General features: G+C 38.1%; 1 protein-coding gene across 4 annotated transcripts in view; it reads left to right on the top strand.

Annotated features, from left to right (window-relative positions):
* Nucleotides 1-14,253, top strand: part of TERB1 (telomere repeat binding bouquet formation protein 1) — a 39,651-nt gene extending 25,398 nt beyond the window's left edge. For 2 of the 4 annotated variants that reach the window (XM_075995698.1, XM_075995697.1), the window contains 6 exons: nucleotides 3,019-3,368; nucleotides 4,824-4,885; nucleotides 5,184-5,285; nucleotides 9,425-9,574; nucleotides 9,882-9,947; nucleotides 13,908-14,253. In XM_075995698.1, the coding sequence (XP_075851813.1) occupies nucleotides 3,019-3,368; nucleotides 4,824-4,885; nucleotides 5,184-5,285; nucleotides 9,425-9,574; nucleotides 9,882-9,947; nucleotides 13,908-14,095 (918 nt within the window). In that variant the 3' untranslated portion in view covers nucleotides 14,096-14,253. Of the gene's footprint in view, nucleotides 1-3,018; nucleotides 3,369-4,823; nucleotides 4,886-5,183; nucleotides 5,286-9,424; nucleotides 9,575-9,881; nucleotides 9,948-13,907 lie in introns of those variants that run through there. The other 2 variants (XM_012742312.3, XM_075995699.1) reach the window with 2 other exon arrangements.
* The last annotated feature ends 3,819 nt before the right edge of the window (nucleotides 14,254-18,072 follow it).

The raw sequence follows: 18,072 nt of genomic DNA, 5'->3' as shown, positions 1-18,072 counted from the left end.
CGAGGCTGACGCCAAGACACTCACTCTAGCCTGGGCAGGAAAGCGAGACTCTGTCTCAAAAAAAAATGTTTTTTCCATCTTACCCAGTCTTTCTCCTCTGCTTGTTTTTTTTTTTTTTTTTTCCACCCTGGTCTCTAGCTTTCTTCAGATTTCTGTTAACCCTTGGTTGCTGCCCATATTTAAGAGTGAGACACTAAAAGTTTATTTAGAAATATCTTGATTGTGGATTCTTGTAGGATTAATTAGATGAGTCTTTTTTTTGTTTTGTTTTGAGGATCTCTAAAGTCCAATTTCCTGTTTGGAGGTTGTCTGCTAGTATTCTGGGATCAAAATGGGAGAAGAGAGTTTGTGGGTCTTAATATTTAGTTTGTAAATATTTACTTAGTTTTTGTTTCTTGTGTAGTATCCTGGCCTTCAACTTTGCTTGGTGCAGAGATTCTCTGTTTTATCCCTGTTAGAGACTAAACTTCCAACCTTGGGAGAGGTGGGGGTAGGGAGGAACAATCTTCTGGTGTCAGTTAACTGCCTACTGAGTATGTACATGTGGGGGTTGGGATCTAGTAATCTAACTGCTTCTTACACTTCCATCCAATTTTCCTGGTTTTAACTCTGCCTTCACCCTATCCTCTAGAGTTTCTTGGTAACTCCATTTCCTAAGCCTTTTGAAGGTTTGGGGGGCATATCTTAGGTAATTTCTTGGATTTTCTTACTGTCAGATTTGGATTTCAGCTTTACCAAGTCTGCTGAATAGGTTATCATTCACCCATCTCCTTTCTAGTTTTGAAAAAATTTTTTTTCAAATTTATCACTTGGTCTAGAGTGCAGTGGTGTCATCATAGCTCACTGCAACCTCAAATTCCTGGGCTCAAGTGATCCTCCTGCCTCAGCCTCCGGAGCAGCTGGGACTACAGGTATGTGCCACCACATCCGGCTAGTTTTTCAAATTTTTTTTTTTTTTTTTTTTTTAGCAATGGGGTCTCCCTCTTGCTGAGGATGGTCTTGAACTACTGGCCTCAAGCAATCCTCCTGCCTCAGCTTCCCAAAGTGCTAAGATTATGGGCATGAGCCAATGTACCCAGCCTAGTTTTGAAAATTTTGTTGCTTTTATTTCTTGTTCTGTTTCTCCTTATTATTGTGGATTTATATAAGCCTTTTAAAAAATTGTTGTTTTAATGGTTTTCTTGGAAGGACCAAACGTCAATATGGGTGTTTAATTCATCATCTGAGATAGTACGTGGAAGTACTCTTATTTTTTTTTCATAGTTGTAGAGTGTGCCATTGGATGGGTATATATGCTAGCTTCTTTTCTGATAAACCTTCAAGTTATTTCCAACTTTCATTTGTTACAAATAATGTTGCAATTAATCACATGTAAAAGTAATTTATAGGATTTTTTTGGAGACAGAGTCTCATTCTGTCACCCAGGCTGGAGTACAGTTGCCAGATCATAGTTCACTGTAGGCTCGAACTTTTTGGGCTCAAATGATCCTCCTGCCTCAGCCTCCTGAGCAGCTGGGACTACAGGCATGCGACACTGCACCCAACTAATTTTTTAAAAATTTTTGTAGAGATGGAGTCTCATTATGTTTCCTAGCTGGTCTTGAATTCCTGGGCTCAAGTGATCCTCCTGCCTTGGCCTCCCACAGTACTAGGACTACAGGTGTGAGCTACCATGCTAGCCTTATAGGCTTTTTTTTTTTTTTTACAGATATGCATAATTTTTATTATGAAAGTTACATCAAATTGTTTCTCTGTGAAGGTTGTACTAATTTACACTTCTACCAGTAATGTTTGAGAGTGTCTATATCCCCTTAGTCTTTTGATCTTTGCCAATGTGATGGATGAAGAAAGATATCTCAGTGTAGCTTTAATATTCATTTCTCTTATTACAAGGGATGGAATGATTTTTCTTATGTTTAAGAGCAATTTACATTTTCTTTCCTGTGAACTGTCCATTTCCTTTGCCCCCTTTTCTATGCTATTGTTGTTCTTTTTCATATTTCATTGTAGCTTTTTATAAATGTTATTTAAAAAATTATCTTATAGCTTAAGATATGATTTATACATGTTATTTCTGAGTGTTTTCATCATCATTTGGTTTTGCTTCTTGCTCTTTTTTCCTCAGAGATTCCTCATTCCCCCCACACACCCTGAACATTGTTCTTAGTCTCTAGCAGAACTTTTAAAAACTTTTTATGTGGTTATTAGTTTTTTTCTGTTATAATTTATTGATTTTGTTTAATACTTGGAAAGGTCTTCTGCCCCTTAAGAATATTAAAATGTCGTGGTTGTTTTATTTTAAAACATATAAAATTTCATTTTTTCAGTTTTTTTTTTTTTGAGACAGAGTCTCGCTTTGTTGCCCAGGCTAGAGTGAGTGCCGTGGCGTCAGCCTAGCTCACAGCAACCTCAAACTCCTGGGCTCAAGCGATCCTTCTGCCTTAGCCTCCCAAGTAACTGGGACTACAGGCATGCGCCACCATGTCCGACTAATTTTTTCTATATATATTAGTTGGCCAATTAATTTCTTTCTATTTTTATAGTAGAGACAGGTCTCGCTCAGGCTGGTTTTGAACTCCTGACCTCGAGCAATCCGCCCGCCTCGGCCTCCCAGAGTGCTAGGATTACAAGCGTGAGCCACCGCGCCGGCCTCTGGCTGGTTTCTAACTCCTGACCTCGTGCAATCCGCCCGCCTCGGCCTCCCAGAGTGCTAGGATTACAGGCGTGAGCCACTGCGCCCGGCCTATAATTTCATTTTTATATTTAAATATTTCATTCATTTTGATTTTTATCTTTGTGTAAACTGTGAGATATCCAACTAATTTTTTTCCAGGTGGCTCCCCAATTGTCTCAATATCACTTATTGAATAATTTTCTTTTTCCTCCTAATGTGAAGTTCTTTTATCATATATGTTCTGTTGACAGTCATAAACTTTTTCTACATTATTTAAAGAAAGTGTAAATTGGATTACAAAGCAAATGGATTATTTTGAAATTATTGTTATGTTTTCATTATAGGAAGAAATACGAAGAGAAAAATATAAGGATGATATTTCATCTGTGAACATAAATATTCAGAATACATTGAAACATCTCCATGCAGATAATATTGGCCGAGGTAGCAAAGCAGAAGATAAGGGTAAAAGCCATTCTATACAGATTCAGAGTTACAAATCCCATGGAGTCATGTCTAAAGCATGTGCAAGTGATGACCAAATGAAGACTCTGTTAAAGAGTGCAAATCCAGTTAACACTTGTTATAGGGAGAGTGAGCAAAGTAAGACTTTATGTAAAGCCAATTCAAGCTGCAATCAAAACTTACATGAAGAAACAACTGTTGAAAAAAAGAATTTTGTTTCTCAATCGAGGTATAGTTTAATAATTGTTTGTAACTCTTATCTATTTATTCATCTAGCAATCATTGTGCACTATTCTGTACTACAATGTTAAGCACTGGGGATATAGAAATGATAAAACATGGTCTTGGAAAGAGCCTAAAGTAGGGAATGTTGGGAAAGGAGTTTGGATGAGAGATATGGGTCAGTTCATTTAGGGCCTTGAAATGTCATACTCAGGAATTATGGTTTTAACTCACAGGGTCTAGGGAGCCATTAGGATTTTAAATTGAGTGATATAAACAGATTTGAATTTTAGAAAGGCTACTCAGAAAAGAAAACCTAAACTGCCTACCAAACACCCAAAAACCCTCTCCTGACATAACAGGCATGCATTGATAATCTATTAGCAATGTAGCAAAAACCAGTTTAATATGATAAAGGGAATAGGATGTGAGGAACATCTGGTTTGGGTTTGCCCTTTGCTTTGTTTCTGCACTTCATCTCCAATACATATCCTTTCTCCCTCACAGGTAGCTTGGGGGGCTGGACCTGGGGTTGTAGCTTTTTTTCTTAAACTCTTCCTTGTGTTACGTTCTTCTGATGGTTATTGTGGTTAGGAAAAATGAAGAGGGTGCTGCTATGTTTTAGGCAGGTTGCAGGGTAAAGCTAAGATGGATTACACTATCACCACCTCCTTTTTCCTTTTAGAGATCATTCTTAATGTTAATTTTAACTTGATTTCTCAGGGATGTAGAATTGGGAAGCAGAGAGATATGCTCTTGGGCCAGCCTCCTAGACCAAGACTTCCACCCATACCCTTTTTTCTCCTTTAGGGTTAGTTAGCTGTATTTCTACCTCAGCTGAGTTATTAATATTTCCATTTCTTTTAAATGCTTTTTTTTCTCCAGTGTGGTGCCTCTTACAAATATATGTACAGGGACAGATAGCTATAATCATAAAGCTATTGCTATATCTGTTCTCTGGTCTATAGCTCTTTCGTTTTTCTGCACTACCTGTGACCATTGTGACAGTATAGCCAAAACTTACATTTATTCATCAAGGACCACAGGGTTCAAACACAAAAATGTTTTGAGAGTCAGGAGGGATGTTTCAGTTCAGATCCTTAAATGATTATTGTTAGTACTTTGCCATTCTGTACCCCATGTTCTTTTTTCTCCCACTAATTTTGTACTTTCCTGTTTTGCTCTGATCTCTCCTTTCTTTTTCATGAATATATAATCTTTCATGTTTTTGCTGGCATCAACACTATCACCCTCTGAAGTCTTATTAAACTCTAGTTCTAGAAACAAGGCTGTAACTGTTGCAGATCCTAATTTGGCAGGATTTGGTAGATTTTGATAGATCCAGGCTCTAGATATTTCTGCCTGCCAAACACCCAAAATCATACCACCAGTTACAGAAACATTTGTCCTCACACCAAACAGTATGTTTGCTTTTAGTAATCTGCTGTCTCTTTTCTTTTAGAGACCATGTGTTTAAACATCCAACTCACACTGCCAAAAATAGAAAGCAGTTACCAGTAACAGGTATGATTAAAAATATTTCTTCTTTGTTTTTTTTTTTAAGAAAACATATATTTAGGTGACTGACATAGCTAAAAATGTACATTGGTATATCAGTCCTCTAAAGTATAAGCTACATCTTTGACTCTCTCCGGGGTATATGTCTTCTATTAATATCTAGAATCTTTCTGTTTATCCACCAGGATGACTGGATGTATAGTACTGGGCTGAAGTTTATGAAAATCTTGAGAATTAATAAATCTTATAAATGTCTGGTTTTTTTATTAATGGAAAAAATCTTGCATTTTACAATTTTTTCCAGATCCATTTACATTATGTTCAGATATAATAAATAAAGAAGTAATCAGTTTTCTAGCAACTGACACTGACAATTCTTCTAAAATGTTGAAGTATAGATGCTCAGGTAAATATTTTTTTTAATTGTAATTGTTTCATAATTAAAGTTTTATATGATATTAATTAACTAGAATTTATAATAGTTCTACCTATGTGATTTAAACTTTATTTCCTTTGGAGAAATAACAATCTGGAACATCAAAGCATTCAAATTAATACCTCTGTCTACATCAGCCTGAGCTCCCAACGTTTGTTTATATGAATCAACGTAGTACCTTTTTTTATTACTCTTTTTGTCATAATGCCATCTATAAGTTTAACTTTACTGAGTAAAATATTTTTTATGTTTTCAGAGAGCCAATAAATAGGTATGTATTCTGGATTACACTCTAAACATTATAGGCATTAAGTATGAAATAAATAACACCTATTTTTATATTTATAATAAATATATAAATGTTTATAGTGCTTCATGCCCCATTACATATTTTTTCTGTAGGGCCCTTGTAAATGTTTCACAGTACTTATTCCATCTCTTCTCCTCTCCCTTCACATCCCAATATTTCCTCTTTGTTCACTCTGATTGTTGCACTCTGCTCTGTGGACAAAATTGAGGTTATTCTACTTAAAGAGATTATCTCTGTTACTCTAAAACTGATGTCTAGCCATAACCTGAATCCCAATCCCATCTCTTTTTTTCTCCCCATTTTAGTACTAATTGTGAAATCTTTCTCCTTAGTCCCCCTTTTTTTTTTTTTGAGACAAGTCTCGCTTTGTTGCCCAGGCTAGAGTGAGTGCTGTGGCGTCAGCCTAGCTCATAGCAACCTCAAGCTCCTGGGCTCAAGAGATCCTTCTGCCTCAGCCTCCCGAGTAGCTAGGACTATAGGCACGAGCCACCATGCCTGGCTAATTTTTTCTATATATATTAGTTGGCCAATTAATTTCTTTCTATTTATAGTAGAGACGGGGTCTTGCTCTTGCTCTTGACCTCGAGCAATCCGCCGGCCTAGGCCTCCCAGAGTGCTAGGTTTACAGGCATGAGCCACCACACCCGGCCTCCTTAGTCCCTTTTGATCCATTAACTCCTTTTGTCCCACCTTAAACAGTGCTCATATTTTCTCATCTTAGGAAAAAAAACCACCAATACTTTGTGGTTTCCTATCCCTTCAAGTATCATCCACTCCCTCCCAATCGGTGCACACATCCCATTAGGAAGTAAATGTAATTAATTAGAATAAAATACAAATATTTTTTCTTTCAATTTAGTTGTATTATTTTTTTAGATGGCTACTAAGTTGTTAGAACATAAATACTTATTAAGTTGTTTTGGATCTGACAAAATGGTTAGGCATTTCTTTTGGCATAGGGGTGCTATGTGAGAAAGTTTGGGAATCTCTGGTCAAAAGTAGTCCAGTTGGCAGAGTGCATGCTCTATAACTGTTAACCCCGTTCATCCATTGGTTTGTTTGAGGTGATTCTTTCCTAGTTCCTTTCTTCCCCAGTGACCATTCATTCATTTCACATTTCATTATGGAGCATTTAGTCCTTGGCAGGCACTGGAATCCAAGATGAATAGAACTTAGTCCTCAGCTTTATTGTTTTGTCTTTCTATTCCTGCCAAATTTCTATAAGCATTCTCCCCAAGACCTAGTCTAAACCACTTATTCAACTTTGTCACTTATGGTGTCATCTAATATTTTAATGATGATTTTCAAATCTGTGTCTAAACATTTGGCTTTCACCTTGGGTTATAGCCTTATTTTTCCATTTTCATTTGTACCCAGGACATACCCACTTCAGTATCTTCTTGTTACTTCAAGCTCAACATCTCTCTTCCTCTTAAATTGCCCTACTCCTAGGCACCCCATTTCTGTCAGTGTTGCCATGATTCTCTGGTCTTCCAGACTTTGAGTCTTGAATCTTCTATGACTGTTCTCTTTCATTGCATCCTCTATTTCCAGTCTATCAAATTTGTTTATTTTTACTTTCCCACATAGGCCCTTTTTGCTTCTTGTCTAAATTACTGCAACAACTTTCTAGCAGTCTTTTAGTCTCAAGTCTCTCCACCTCCCAACTGTAATATGCCAAGTGCTGTAACTTATTAATATGTTTTGTTTTTTTTTTTTACCATGTAACCATGCTAAAGAATCTGCTTCTCTGTAACCCATTGAATCCATTTCCTCTGCCTGACTTTCAAAATTGTGTGGGAGTTTGTCTTGCTTCCACTTATTAAATTTCACTGCCCATTTACTCTCAGTCTGCCAGAAATGTGCTATGCTCATTCCAAACTTTGCCAATCAACTACCAGATTACTTGAGAATTATCCTAAACTTTTCCCTTACTCCAACAGCTTGTTATTCATCAAATCCTACCAATTTTATTTCAGAAATATCTCCATTCTTCCTGCAAATGCTTTGTTTCAGAATCCCCTCATTTATTTTCTGGACTACTGAAGTAACCTTTCAATTCATCTCCTGCCTTCAGTTGACCATTCTACAAGACAAATGAAATCATGTCATCTTTCTGCTTAATAAATATCTTTCAGTTCCTCCCTACTGACTTGAAGAGAGTTAAAATTCCTTAGCATGGCTTTCAAGACCCTTCTTGGTCTGGCTCCCTGCAACCTTCCCCAGCCTCAACTTTTCTCCCATACTTCTCTTATACCCTGTATACTCCAGTCACACCAGAATACCCATGATCTTTGAACATATTATGCTTTTTCACACTTCTGTGTTTTTGTACATCTTTATTGTACTTGAAATGTCTTCATCCCATCAACTAACTGCCTGGCTAACTTACTCTTTTAGAAATGGGCCACTGATACAATTAGGTGATAGACTGATGGAAAACTTTATAATGGATGGATGTTGGCTGACATTACCTAAACCTAATGATCTATCTTAACACTAAAAAAAAGGAGAGACATTATATGCCTCTTAATACAATAAGAAACACACAATACTACCTGTGAGGAATTCTAGTAAAACACTTGAACCTGAATTTAATCACTCATCTAGATCTAATTACTAGTTTACAGGGCATACAAGAACATTTTAAAGGGCACCATTAGAATGCAATTGGTACAACCCAGTCTTTGGAAAACTATAGTACAAATGTCTTAGTGCAGTGGTCTCCAACCTTTTTGGCGCCAGGGACTGGTTTCATGGAAGATAATTTTTCCATGAGGGGGGTGGTGGGGGTGGGCAGAGCTCGGGCAGTGATGCGTGATGCTAGTGATGGAGAGTGGAGTGGTTATAAATACAGATGAAGCTTTGCTTGCTTACTGCTCACCTCCTGCTGTGCAGGCCCCTGGGTTCCTAAGTTTCATGGAAGACAATTTTTCCATGAGGAGTGGCGCTGGAGGGGCATGCAGCAGAGGTCTGCAGCCTGGTTCCTAACAGGCCACAGGCCACAGACCATCGACCATCCTCGGCCCAGGGGTTGGGGCCCGCAGTCATAGTGTCTTCCATAAATAAACAGCAAAGAAAGAAGAGAGAAGAACTGATGGATTAAAAGCAACTTAAGAGATATACCAACCAAATGTAAGCTGGGCACAGTAGCACATACCTATAGTCCCAGCTACTAGGGAGGCTGAGGCAGGAGGATCATTTGAACCTAGGAGGTTGAGGGTGCAGTGAGCTATGATCATGCCATTGCACTCCAGCCTGGGCAACAGATCAAAACCCCATCTCTAAAAAATAAAAATAAAGTATTTACAGATGAAATGATACCTTAATGCAAATTCCAGGCTTCATAATCCAGTGTGTACATGGGGACAGAGTCAAGTAGGTGAGGATGTAGATAAAACATGATTAGCCAGGAGTTAATAATTTGGGGAGGGTGATAGATACATGGGGGTTCATCATGCTCTGCCCTTTACTCTTGTGTGTTTGAAATTTTCCATTTAAAAATATGTTTAAGAAGATGACTGAGCTTAAGGATCATTTCTTTTGGCTGTCTTCCCTTAACAGTGACTCCTGCTCAGAACCAGACAAGCTTAGATACTCCTTTTCTCTATCCTAGCCACTTATTTCATTGTATTGTATTTTTTGTCTCTATTACCTCACATGACTTTGAGCTTCTTGAGGTATTTACAGTAAGTTCCTGATTTCACTTCAGTTACCATCATATAGATATTTGCTTTCATAGATTTGTTATTAGATATTTTGTGACATCTATACATCACTTTAATTTGTTTTCTTTTAGGTTGCATAGCAGTAGGAATATCTCTGAATAGCCGAAATTTTAGCAAGCTCTTGCATTCTTGCCCATACCAATGTGATCGTCACAAAGTCATTGTGGAAGCTGAAGATAGATATAAAAGTGAACTAAGGAAATCACTTATCTGTAACAAAAGTAATTAATTCAGCAGCTTTAAAACTGTAATTATGACTATACTTTTGAACTATCATCTAAAGCATTAAGTATGTTAAAAACTAAAGGGTAAAATAATGTTGAAAAGAAAATCTGTCTCTAAGCAACCAGTAATTTAAGATACACCCAGGGAGTAGAATTAGTCTCTGGTAGTTTAAAAATTCTTTCTAATCCATATAAGGATTTCCATTAGAAGGGGGGGAAAAAGGAACTATCGTACTAATGGAATTGATATGCTATTACTCAGGTTGATACTCTAATTATGCCAAATGTTTTCCTTATTTTTCAGAAATTCTGCTCACCCCACGTAGAAGACAAAGACTCAGTAATGAATCTACTACCTCTGGAGGAATAAGTGAATATATTTAATTTTTAAATGAACTTTAATTTCCTATATTCCTGAGAAAGAAGTGAACAGCTGAGTGTCTGTACTCAGTCTCATCATTAATAGCTCTTAAATGATAGCCCTTGGCTCTGATGACGGTCATGCCTTCTAAGATATGAGACTTCCCACCCCACTTCTTCATGTTGCTTGCTCACCCACTGCTTGCCAGCTGGGAAAGCAGCAAGAGGAACTAACATTTATCAAGCACGTAGTATGTGTTAGGTGTTTTATAGATATTATTTTCTTTAATTCATATAATAACATTGTAGGGTAGATAGTATTTTCTTTCTCATTGTAAGACACATTAAGTTAGTAAATAGCAGAACTTAGATTCAAATGCAAGCTCTAGAAGCCTTTGTTCTATCCTCTGGATCACATTTCTGTTTTAAGAACAAAATTAAAAGTGCTTCAGAGAGACTTTGCAGAAGGTTTTTCTTCAAAACTATAGCACTTCAAACATAAAAACCTGAAGAGACAAACAGTATAAACATTAAAGCCCTGCTTAAAAGTCAAAATGCTTCTTAAGCCATTAGATAATTATGGGAATTTGTATTACAGGGTTGACATTTCAGGTTTATCACTATTCCAAATTTATCACAGAGACTTGAACATTATCATTGTCTTCTGTTCATATGGAGTTAACACCTGCAGAGTAAGATGACTTGAGTATATTCCTTGTCAAAGTAATCTAGACATTAGTAACAGCTATAGATAGAGCCAGTCTATTACAGAGACATTGGACTGGGTACATCCAGGAAGCATTTTGCCACATACATTTATTTGGCTATTTTTATGCCAATACCTTGAAAGAAATTTAAAATTTACTTTTTTTTTTTTAAATTAAGACAGGGTCTCACTCTGTTGCCTGGGCTAGAGTGCAGTGGTGTCGTCATCGCTCACTGTAATCTCAAACTCCTAGGCTCAAGCAATCCTCCTGTCTCAGCCTCCTTAGTAGCTAGGACTATAGGTGCACACAACCATGCCTGGCTAATTTTTAAAAATTTTTTTGTAGAGATGAGGTCTCACTGTGTTGTTGCTCAGTTTGGTCTTGAACTCCTGGGCTCAAGCAAACCTCCTGCCTCAGTCTCCCAAAGTGCTGGGATTATAGGTGTGAGCCAATGTGCCCAGCTCAAGCTCAAATTTGCTTTTTTACATCTGGGTCTTTTTCTAGGTTAAAAGTTCTACATGCAAACTAAAATTAAGTACGGTATCACTATAGAGGAGTCTACTTTTTGAAATAATATATTTTCTGTAGAAACTATTAGGCAATGTGTATTTTCCCATAGAAACATGTTGCACTTAGAAATCTTGTTCTTGAGAAGGACTTGTCATTGAATTAATAATAGATTTGTTTCGATGATATATCTTAAAAGCAAATATGTAACAACTAAAAATATTCTGTGTAATCCATTTGCATAGTAAAATCATCTGCAGAGCCTCATGAAATGGACATAATTATGCTTATATATTGATTATACAGAGGGATCCTAAATACTGTTAAGAGACATCCAGCTTATAAATACCATACATATTTTTTGTAGGTTAGACTTGCATTAGCTTAAAACCAAACATTTAATAATTTGCCTTTTTTTAGAATTTAGAAAGGCATCTTGAGAAAGTAGTGATTAGATTGGTCTTATATCTCTTTCACAAGTAGGCAAGGAATATTTTGTATGTTGTAAACAAAAAAACATTTTCCCCCCTCTTGATAAATTTCCCTTTCTTTTAGGACATTCACCACCATTCATTTAATTATAATTTATGAATTAAATTTGGCCAGGCGCGGTGGCTCACGCCTGTAATCCTAGCACTCTGGGAGGCTGAGGCGGGGGGATTGCTCCAGGTCAGGAGTTTGAAACCAGCCTGAACAAGACCCCGTCTCTATTAAAAATAGAAAGAAGTTAATTGACCAACTAAAAAATATATATACAAAAAATTAGCTGGGCATGGCAGCGCATGCCTGTAGTCCCAGCTACTTGGGAGGCTGAGGTAGGAGGACTGCTTGAGCCCAGGAGTTTGAGGTTGCTGTGAGCTAGGCTGACACCACGGCACTCACTCTAGCCTGGGCACAAAGTGAGACTCTGTCTCAAAAATAAATAATAAAAAAATAATATATATATATATATATATATATATATATAAAATTAAATTTGAGTCCATTCTTTTAAGAAGGGACCACTGTACTATCTAAGCATGGAAAATTTCCCCAAGGCTTGCTTTCATCATGGATTGGTGTTTTGAGAGGGTTTGAAAAATAAGAATCCCTAGAATTAAGCCCTCCTGCTCATTTTCCTTGCTCTTCCTTAATATAATACCTAGTCAATATTAAGAAGAGCACTAAAGAAGCCACAGAGGGCATCTTGGGGTGTTGTGAGCTGCTTCCTCCTTCCAAGCTGTCCAGTACTCTGATGTAGGAACCTTTGAGGATTTGAGCACAGATGTTAAATATGAGAGTCTGGAAAGATGGTAGCCGTAGTGGAAAAGTGGGGCTTTACATGATCAACTCCAGGGCCTCAATATTCTGAAAGTTATAATAACCTATCCAGTCCTGACTATGATGAGTTCAAATCATTTAGCAAGTGAAGTTGAAACCTATTTCTTTGATAACCACAGTTTTTCAGTATACTTAAAAATAAGGATTAACTCCGTCAGTGAGTTTTGAGACAGTTTTACCAACAATCATTTTTTACTCTCATCCTGTATTTACTGACCACCTACTATATGTGTCATATACTATTCTAGGCACTGGGGATACAGTGGTGAATAAAATAGACAAAAATCTCTACTCTCATGGAGCTTGCATTCTAAATAATACTGTTAAGTTATAATCTGATACTGTTTACATTGATTTATCAACCTTCTGCTGGTAAGATACTCACTTCTGTTTTAAAAGGTCTAAATTGTAGCTCTTAGGAAAGGTAACAAATGGCTGTCTTGGCCTACAAAGGCAAGATTTTCTAAGGGTGACTTGAGTGCAACTACACCTGGTCCTACTAAAGTAAATAGCAGCCTCAAGTGGAAATACAAAAACTCCTCCTTACCAGCATCTACTTACACTGATAACATGAATTAATAATGAATAAAAAAGTTGTGGATTTTTTTTTGTTTGTTTCTTGTTTTGAGCCAGAGTCTTGCTTTGTTGTCCAGGCTAGAGTGCCGTGGTATCAGCCTAGCTCACTGCAACCTCAAACTCCTGGGCTCAAGTGATCCTCCTGCCTCAGCCTCCTGAATAGCTGGGACTACAGGCATGCACCACCACACCTGGCTAATTGAATGAAAAAGTTTAAAGAAAACTATTTCCTAAAAATTATCACCAAAGAATATTTATGTTTACAGATACCAGCTCTGTATTCTTTGTTATAGAAAGTATCCCTAAAAACCTAGATAAACACTTCCTTCCCCATTATGCAGACTAATCTTGAGTTTTGATCAAGCTGACCACACATATAAGTAGTGAACATGTTTTTTAAAAACAAATTTCGAAAGATCCTTATTCTTAAAAATATTGCTCAAACCTGATATTTAAAGTATAACAAGTATTGATATTGTTTTCTATTCTATGAAGTTATGGAGCCCTTTGGGAAGACTGTATCTGTAAGATAGGTAAGCTGTTTGTTAACTGTCCTCACAGGAATGCTGAATTAACAATTGAAAGTCTATAAAGTTTTATTTCTTAGTTGAAAGATGTAGTGAGTTTTACTACAATAGATTAAGATACAATTATTGAAGAAGACAGAGTGATAGTACCTAACTTAATAATAGGCACTCCAGTTTTTAAAATTGAAGTGGATTTCCATAGAATGAGTAGTCCAGGCATGAAGTTTTCTCACTCTATAGTTCATATCCTTGGAATAAATTAAGCATTTATTTGAGTCCTAAGACCTTTTTTCAGTAAGGACTAATATATTCTGCAATTCTAATTCATTACAGAAAAAAGAAGAATTCGTAAAAATTTCACCAAAGAAGAACTGAATTACCTTTTCAGTGGAGTTAAGAAAATGGGAAATCACTGGAATTCAATTTTGTGGTCTTTTCCCTTTCAGCAAGGACGAATGGCTGTGGACCTTGCTCATAAATACCACAATCTGACCAAAGGCTCCAAGTGTGCGGCTCCTTGATAGGAAGAACACTTGTCAGTTTTTAGTTTGGACGCTTAAAATACAGTGCCTTAAAAGATACAAAATTTAAAATAGTCTTCTAAACTTTCATGAAACACAGGGAGTGTGGAAATGGGGATACAGTTTTAATTAAACAGTTTTTGTGGTGCTGAAACTCATTCAATTATTGTAGTAATTTATAAAGCAAATATACCTTTAATGTGCAGATTAATAAGATAAAATTCCTTCATAAATCAAATATTTGTTTAGGAATATGCTTTTATTTTTCCTTAAGCTCAAAGAATATAGCTTAGAGAAAAAAATATCAGCCTTTAAACATTACAATGAATACTACAATGGGACATTGGATTTTAATATTATTACCCAGTGCCAAAGACCCTCCCTTCCAGAACTCAGAAAGGTAGACTAGTTTCCCAATCTGTTCAGCTGAGATTCCTCAGCTAACACAACTAATCAATGTTTGGCATTTTGTTAATGAAAATGTTTACTCTTCTAAAAGCTAATTATGCAGTTGCTTTGAATACTTACATATTCTATGGTCACGTTCACTTCTTTTTGGTATTTTTTTTTTAATTTTTTTTTTTTTCCATTTTCAGTTGGCCAATTAACTTTTTTTTTTTTTTTTTTTTTTTTTTTTTGAGTTCCTCTTCCGCCCCCGTGCCCAAGGGGGCCAGAAGGAGGAGGGCCAATTAACTTTTTTTATTTTTTTATTTTTAGTAGAGACGGGGTCTCGCTCTTGCTCAGGCTGGTCTTGAACTTCTGAGCTCCAACGATCCACCCGCCTCAGCCTCTCAGAGAGCTAGGATTACAGGCGTGAGCCACCGCGCCCGGCCTTTTTTGGTATATTTTTATTTGTGTTAGCTTTTTAAAAGTGTCTACTACTTACCCCTCTTCTCATTCTAAATCTTTTTTATTTTTAACTTTTTTTTTTAAGAGTCAGGGTCTCTGTTACCCCCACTGGTGTGCAGTGGCCTAATCATAACTCACTGTAACCTCAAAGTCCTGGGCTCAAGCAATCCTCCCACCTCAGCATCTTGAGTAGCTGGAACTGCAGGCACAGGGAACCTCACCTGGCTAATTTTTTATACTTTTTTTCTTTCTTTCTTCTTTTTTGACACAAAGTCTCACTTTTGTCACCCTGGATAGAGTACAGTGGTGGCATCATAGGTCACTACAACCTGCAACTGCTGGACTCAAGTGGTCTTCCTGTCTCAGCATCCCAAGTAGCTGGGACTACAGGTGATCACCACCATGCCTGGCTAATTTTTCTATTTTTAGTAGAGATGGGGTCTCACTCTTGCTCAGGCTGGTCTCGAACTCCTGACCTCAAACAATCCTCCTGCCTCGGCTCCCGGTGTGCTAAGATTACAGATGTGCCTGGCCTAACTTTTTTTTTTTGAGACAGTCTCATTCTGTTACCCAGGCAAGAGTGCCGTGGTATCAGCCTGGCTCACAGCAACCTCAAACTCCTGGGCTCAAGCAATCCTTCTGCCTCAGCCTCCCAAGTGGCTGGGACTACAGGCATGTGCCACCATGCCCGGCTAATATTTTCTATATATTTTTAGTTGGCCAATTAATTTCTTTCTATTTTTAGTAGAGATGGAGTCTTGCTCAGGCTGGTTTCGAACTCCTGACCTTGAGCGATCCTCCCGCCTTGGCCTCCTAGAGTGCTAGGATTACAGGCGTGAGCTACCACACCTGGCCTGACCTAACTTTTTATTTTTTAGTAGACACATGTGTCTCACTATGTTGCCCAGGCTGGTCTTGAAGTAATCCTCTGGCCTTGGCCTCCCAAAGGGCTGAGATTACAGGCATGAACTGGCCCTTGTATGTCTTTTATCCTTCATGCTTATGAGCCCTAGTTACTTCATGTTGCAGCAGAACAGTGTCATGACCCCATATAACTTTAGTCACTGAATGCTGGACACCTCTTTGTAAAATGTGTCCAAAGAGAAATGTGACCCTAAGAAATGCAGCCTGACTGGCAGAGTAGGGAGTCAGCTGCTTTACTAGGCCCAGTGAGGTTTTATGGACGCTAAGGTGTTTCTCAGCATTCTATATGACTAACTTTCAGATTATAGTTAATATAGTTATGACTCTTAGATTATAATTTTTATTATTTTCAAATGTTTCCTGTTCTTATGCTTTTTTTTGTTAAACCCTTCCATAGGACTTTAGTAGTAGTCCCTGTTAAATTTCATCTTGTTAGATATAGTCTGTGTTCAGTTTGTCATCCAATATATTAGGCATCCCTTCCGGTTTCAGGTCATCCACAGCTTCTATGAGTGTGCTGCTATATTCTCATCCAAGTCACTGATGGCACCCTGAATTGGCTGGCCAGGGCAGTAGGTAGGGGCAGGCCCTTAGTAGCCACCTCTAGTGGTCCTTGTTCCTCATCAGCTCCCTCTGGGCCTGGTCTTTAACAAGCCTCAGTGCTATCATCCAGCCTACGTTTCACTTTCTAATCTATGCTGTGAATTGTCAAATGCCTTGTTGAAATCTGCATTTGCTATCTCTGCAGCAGCATCCTATCTGGCATTCCTGTAAAAAAAAGGAAAATACTGTATAAATTTGGTGCTATCTTTTCCTTTTCCAACTGGTCACATTAGAGAATTTCACCTAGTGCTGATTGAGCTCATTGGCCTGTAGTTTTCAACTTCATCTTCTGTCCTGTGAAAATTTAGTACTGCTTGCCTGTCTATGACTTCCAGTACTTTGCTCTTCCCAAACTTTCAGGGGTGTAACTTTTTTTGTTTTTCTTTTTTTTTGAGACAGAGCCTCACCCTGTTGCCCAGGCTAGAGTGCTGTGGCGTCAGCCTAGCTCACAGCAACATCAAACTCCTAGGCTCAAGCAATCCTGCTGTCTCAGCCTCCCAAGTAGCTGGGACTACAGGCATGTGCCACCATGCCCGGCTAATTTTTTCTATATATATTAGTTGGCCAATTAATTTCTTTCTAATTATAGTAGAGACGGGGTCTCACTCTTGCTCAGGTTGGTTTTGAACTCCTGACATTGAGCAATCTGCCTGCCTCGGCCTCCCAGAGTGCTAGGATTATAGGTGTGAGCCACCGCACCCGGCCAGGGGTGTAACTTTTAATGGGTTTTCACTCCTACTGTCTTGCTTAAACCTTACATCCAGGTTGGGAGATGATATCCGTATTTGCTGGATTCTGTAATTCATGCTGCCAAATTTTTGGCATAGCCAGGATCACAATCCTACTTATCTGCAGGCCACTTAGGTGGTTGCTTTCCTGCTATATCCCACTTCCGTGTGATATTTAGAAATGCCTTGTAAGCCTGCTTCCCTAGAGAATAGCAAGATTCCCTCAGAGGCCAAATCTAAAGTTAAGTTTGACAGGTGGAATGTATTTTTTTCTTTCCTCTTCAAAAAACTTGTTAGTAAGGCAAAGCCAATGTATTGTTCACTGCGGTAAAGATCACTACAGTCTTTAGTCTATGGAGGAGGAGGTGAAAAGCAGGATATTTATGAAGATTTGGGGGTTTTACTTAAGGCCAGTCTTGCAATGCAGGGCTTGATTAGGGTTAGGCGCATTTCATGATATAATAGTTTAAGACTGGTGACTAAGATTGGAAGTACAGGGCAGGGTGTAGTGACTCATGCCTGTAATCCCAGCGCTTTGGGAGGCCAGGGCAGGAGGATTGCTTGAGCCCAGGAGTTCAAGACTAGCCTGGGCAATGTTGACCCCATCCCTTAAAAGAAAAAAAATTAGCTGGGCATGGTGGTGCGTGTCTGCAGTCCCAGCTACTAGGGGTGTAAGGAGGGTGGGTCAGACAGGAGGATCGCTTGACCCCAGGAATTTGAGGTTGGAGCAAGCTATGATTGTGCCACCGCACTTTAGCCAGGGCAATAGTGAGACTGTCTCCAAAAAAAGAAAAACCGAAGCACAGAATGACAGAATGTTACCTTCTAGCCTTGGATCATTGGGCGGGTTTCTTAAAGCTTCAGGTGCCTCAT

Source organism: Microcebus murinus, chromosome 20 (genome assembly GCF_040939455.1).
Source record: "Microcebus murinus isolate Inina chromosome 20, M.murinus_Inina_mat1.0, whole genome shotgun sequence".
Taxonomy (NCBI): domain Eukaryota; kingdom Metazoa; phylum Chordata; class Mammalia; order Primates; family Cheirogaleidae; genus Microcebus; species Microcebus murinus.
The sequence above is the reverse complement of the archived record's forward strand: the minus strand, read 5'-3'. Positions and strand labels throughout refer to the sequence as shown.